The sequence below is a fragment of the Brassica oleracea genome, chromosome C8 (genome assembly GCF_000695525.1).
Source record: "Brassica oleracea var. oleracea cultivar TO1000 chromosome C8, BOL, whole genome shotgun sequence".
In the NCBI taxonomy this organism is placed as follows: Eukaryota; Viridiplantae; Streptophyta; class Magnoliopsida; order Brassicales; family Brassicaceae; genus Brassica; species Brassica oleracea.
Window position 1 is genome coordinate 14,596,019 of NC_027755.1, and position 4,863 is coordinate 14,600,881.

Consider the following 4,863-nt stretch of genomic DNA (forward strand, 5'->3'; position numbering starts at 1 on the left):
CCAGCCAAGTATCACCCAACCATCCTTCACTCAACCACACTTCTTCCAACCATGAAAGTCAACAACCACCACTGCATGTATCTTCATCCACACCATTTACGCATCTATTAATGTATTTAATGTGGTGGTTTCACAGAAAAGCAAATAAGTAGTCATATATTTGAATTTAAAAATGTTGACCACATCATATCTGACCATACACATTTATCTGATTTGTACTTTCGTTTGCACTTGTCGTTAGATTGAGTTTATCGCACTTTAATCTAACGGTTCCCATTAAAACACACTATTTAATAAATATACCAATTAATTGTAACAAAAAAGACCAACTAGTGTTTACTTTTCAAGACCAAAGTCTTGTTTCTATCAAGGGTACTTTGGGAACAGAAAATCAAAAAGGTAGTCCGAAAGTACACCTCCAGATGGAAGTACCTCAACATGTTAAAGATCCAAGAGAAAGTAGCCCATAATGTAATGCTCTCTAAAAAAATTCTCTCTTGGAAATATTCTGATTTTCCAAAAAAAAAAACTTTTAACGGCACAACATTTGGCTCGTACACGAAAGGCATCCTTCTCGAATCTGGACATAAATCTTACTACTTAACAATCTGGACATAACTCTTACTACTTAACAACCAGATTTACGAACTTATAATTTTAATTTGTTTTCTAAATTCACTAAATTTTGTTATTCATTCATAAATCTTTAACATTTTTTTTACCAACAAACTGTTATTCTATTATTCAAACTTGAGGTGATCTGGTCCAGACCGGAATAAAACAACCAATAAAACAAAATGATATATGAAAAGAAAAAACATTCCTAACTAGCGAATCAGCAATTTTATTTTGCATCCTAGGAAAAGTAGATAATTCCGAATTCTACTTAAATTTCTCGACATAAATTAATAACATAATATCTCGACATAATATTTCGAATCAGTAATTCATAAATCTTTAACATTAAATAATACATAAAAATATAAATTTTTTTTAATAACATAATATCTCGACATAAATTTTAAAACTACAAAACAAAATTCTGCTTAAATTTCTAAATCCATCAAAAAGCATCACTAATCTACGTCTCCTGCCGAAATAGAAAAGGAGAGAAAAATCATTCTACTCTCTTCTTCCTTGTTCAGCTTTGTTTTCTGCAGAACCCTAATTTGACTCACGTTCTATGCTTCTCTTATGGTTCCTCTCCTTTCGTCGATCTCCCAATCTCTAGGGTTCAGTGATTGACTCTCTAAATGAGTGCCGTCGCCATCAATCGCAAGCGCAACGAAGATTCCTTATACTCCAACCAACCTTCCACCGCTCAATTCCGACGACATTCGCCGTACTTCCAAGCTCCGAAGAAACGCAGATTCTCCTTCGGAACCATGTCTCAGGATCCCAACAAGCCATCTTCGTCTTCGGTCTCGAGGATTTCGAGGTATCCCGACGCCAAAACTCCACTTAGACGAGAAATCCACGCACCTAGCAGAGCGAACCTTATATACGGAGGATCACCCAAGGCTAAGCCTAACGATTGCTGCGAGAAGGGGGAGTTTTTCACTCGAGAGTATGATAACGCCAAGAGAACAGCTTTGGATGCGTTCAGGTTCCTTAACAAAGATAAAGAGTTAATCGATTTGGAGGAAGAAGAAGAAGCAGTTTCTCAAGATTCAGCCATTGAAGTTATTGATTGTGATGAGGAGAAGTTAGTAAAGGATGATGATAACAATAAGAAGAAGGTTGAAGTTGTTGATTGTGATGATGATGATGATGATGATGAGGAGAATATTCAGACTCCTTCAGATGTTAACAAGTTTGGAGTTGGTGACACTAGTACGATGCTTGATTCCTTGTCTTTGGGTAGAGAGGAGACCACAGATGCTTCCAGCCTCGAAGCCTATAGAAAGCTTATGCACAGTGCAGAGAGGCGGAACTCCAAGTTGGAAGCTTTGGGTTTTGAGATTTTGTTTAATGAGAAGCGTTTGTCACAGCTTCGCAAGTCTCGTCCAAAGCCTCTGGAGAAGCCTCTCAAGGTAATATCCCTTTGGTATTTTTTTCTTGCTTGAATTGGAGATACTTAATGTCCTTGCTCCATTTGGATTGATTCTCTATAAATTGCATATGTTTTTATTGCCTATAGTGGTATGTACTGGAAGTAGTAATGGTTCTTACTTTGAGAAAGATCATATAATATACGATGCTTGTTTGTCTCATTGCTACATTTGGATTCATTCTCTATAAAATGCATATGATGTTATTGTCCACAGTCCTGTAGTATACCCTGGAAAATAGTACAATGCTTGTTTGCCCTCATTTCCAATAAAACTGCAGTTAAAGCTTATAAGCCACACAGTCAGAGAAGATCCTTATTATGTTTTATAAGAAGATTCCTCGTACCCATAAAGTTTTTGTTGTTAACTATTTTTTTGTATTCTTGTGGTATTGATCTGAAGAAGGTACCTCATGAACCCTTTATACCACTCACAAAGGAGGAGGAAGCTGAAGTCTACTGTGCCTTTTCTGGGAGAAACAGGTATGGTGGTTCTGTAAGAGGCTTCTAGCATGTTTGAGTGATTTATTATTCTAACCAAATGTGTGTCTCTTTTCTCAGGAGAAAGGTCTTGGTGACGCATGAAAGTTCAAACATTGATATTACTGGAAAAGTTCTACAATGCCTTACACCATCTGCATGGCTAAATGACGAGGTTCTACTGGTTCCTTATGCTGATATTTTGTATAATTAAGACTTAACATATTTTACGTTTAATGTGTTCCTTTTCTGGTTTTTAGGTTATCAATGTCTACCTTGAACTACTCAAAGAAAGAGAAACTAGAGACCCCAAAAATTATTTGAAGTGTCATTTCTTCAATACCTTTTTCTATAAAAAGGTTTGTTTTCTTTTATGTGCTCACATGATTCGTAGTACGGATCTTTTTACCCCTCGTGTCAGTTCGTTTGTTTAGCTGCTACTTGGTTTCCAGATAAATTATAAGCACTGTGTTTAAGAGATTTAGCTTGCCTCGTTTGTCCCCTGTGTTACTCATTTGTCTCTGGATTCTGTATAAAATGAATGGCGATGAGCACCAAACACAAGCTGTCGCTTTTTTTGTATGTTGATGAATCCTCGTGGACTTACGTTTTTCGTTCTTTGATTGCTTTCCTTCAGCTGGTAAGCGACTCTGGGTATAATTTTAAAGCTGTTAGGAGATGGACTACGCAGAGAAAGTTGGGATATCCCCTTATTGACTGTGACATGGCAAGTTTGTCGAGAAACCTGAACTTTTAGATTAATTTTCTTAATTTTACAAGTTTAGTCCAGTTTAGCTAATGTTTAGACCAGTCTTTTCCTTGTGCAGATATTTGTTCCCATCCACCGGGGTGTACATTGGACCTTAGCAGTTATTAACAACAGGGATCGCAAGTTCTTGTATCTCGATTCACTAAATGGAGTTGATTCGAAGATTTTAAATGTTCTGGTATAATTTAGTTTCCAACTCTCGTTCTTTTTATTTAGTCTCTTCTTGACGCCCTAGAGTCATTAGAAGGATATGAGATGCTTTGTAGCTAATGAACGTACTATTCTTTATCCCTGTGGTCTTCCGAATACATCTCATTTATAGTACTCATATAAAATGAAGCGGTCTGTCACAGTACAGACCATTAATTCTTGATTCTAAATTCTGTCCCTAGAAAGTTTGGAGATTCTAGAATCTGTTATTGCTTTTTGTATATCAAACACTAGTGTCAAAATATCCTGATAAGTGATATGTGTGTTCGCTTCAGTCAAAATACGTGGGAGATGAAGCTAAAGAAAAAAGTGGAAAAGACATTGATGTTAGTTCGTGGGAAATGGAATTTGTTGAAGGCATTCCCCAACAACAAAATGGGTACGTAACCACCCTTGAACTTGCTATGTATGTGAAAGGAACAATCTTGTTTGAAAGTACTCGTTGCAGAATCAGCTAATTGTTTACCATTGTGGAATATGGTTTAGTTAAAAGTATAGACCTGGTTTGAGATTGATAAAAGAGACATTTACTTAACATGAATTTTGATTATAACAAATTAACAAGCATAACTGTTCACCAGAGATAAAAAACAACTCATGACTTTCCTAGTTTGCTGCTGGGATGTAGCCAAAATATAATTTTCTTGATGGTGTGGTGTTGGATCACAAGCATATATTCTAATATTAGGTTCTTTTGGGAATTACTAACAGCCAAAAATCCACTAATTAGTCACAATTCAAGTGGCTGGATTCTATCAAAAGTCTATGTCCTTATGCTCTTAGCTCTCTGTTTTAGTTCTATACTAACTCTGTGTTTTTTTCTTCTTTTGCAATATTGTATATTCTTCAGGTATGACTGTGGAATGTTTATGCTCAAGTACATAGACTTTTTCAGTAGAGGTCTGGGGCTATGTTTCAGCCAGGTAAGCTATCAGAATCCAAATCCCTCAATGCTTCAAGGGATTGTATTTAATAAGAGTAAACTAGTTGTCTGGAATTTGTTATGGAATTAGTATGTGCAGTTTATATTCTTTGCATGTTCTAAGATTTGATACAATAAATTATTTTGTCTTGGTTGTAATACTTACAGGAACATATGCCATATTTCCGGCTAAGAACGGCTAAGGAGATTCTGAAACTACGAGCTAACTAAAACTGTTCGGGCTATGCCTTTTTAGTAGTAGTGCTATTTTGCTTTCCATTGTTGATTTGTTCAGGCTATAGATTGTTTAGGCAGTGAAGCGCTCAACCTCAGAAGCAGAGGTAAACACTGGGCCAGGCTCAAAGCTCTTTTTCCTTTTGTATTTTGTTATATTATATTTTGGCTAAAATTGTAGATGGAGCATGTTGGATT

At 36.1% G+C, this 4,863-nt stretch overlaps 1 protein-coding gene across 2 annotated transcripts; it reads left to right on the forward strand.

Moving 5' to 3' along the window:
* Window positions 1–1,077: 1,077 nt before the first annotated feature.
* Window positions 1,078–4,863, forward strand: LOC106311645 (ubiquitin-like-specific protease ESD4). 2 transcript variants are annotated; one of them, XM_013748887.1, is made up of 9 exons: window positions 1,078–2,033; window positions 2,454–2,533; window positions 2,612–2,705; window positions 2,791–2,889; window positions 3,168–3,257; window positions 3,358–3,477; window positions 3,785–3,888; window positions 4,360–4,432; window positions 4,600–4,863. In XM_013748887.1, exons 1-9 carry the CDS (start codon window positions 1,254–1,256, stop codon window positions 4,660–4,662), a joined length of 1,503 nt encoding a protein of 500 aa, XP_013604341.1. In that variant the 5' UTR covers window positions 1,078–1,253; the 3' UTR covers window positions 4,663–4,863. The 2 variants fall into 2 exon arrangements, with proteins under 2 accessions (XP_013604341.1, XP_013604342.1); XM_013748888.1 differs by having other exon boundaries at window positions 2,457–2,533.

Coding starts and splice junctions, on each gene's coding strand:
- LOC106311645 (XM_013748887.1), top strand. CDS start 1,254: ATGAGTGCCGTCGCCATCAATCGCAAGCGCAACGAAGATTCCTTATAC. Junction 3,478..3,784: donor CGAAGATTTTAAATGTTCTG/GTATAATTTAGT, acceptor TGTTCGCTTCAG/TCAAAATACGTGGGAGATGA. Junction 3,889..4,359: donor ATTCCCCAACAACAAAATGG/GTACGTAACCAC, acceptor TATATTCTTCAG/GTATGACTGTGGAATGTTTA.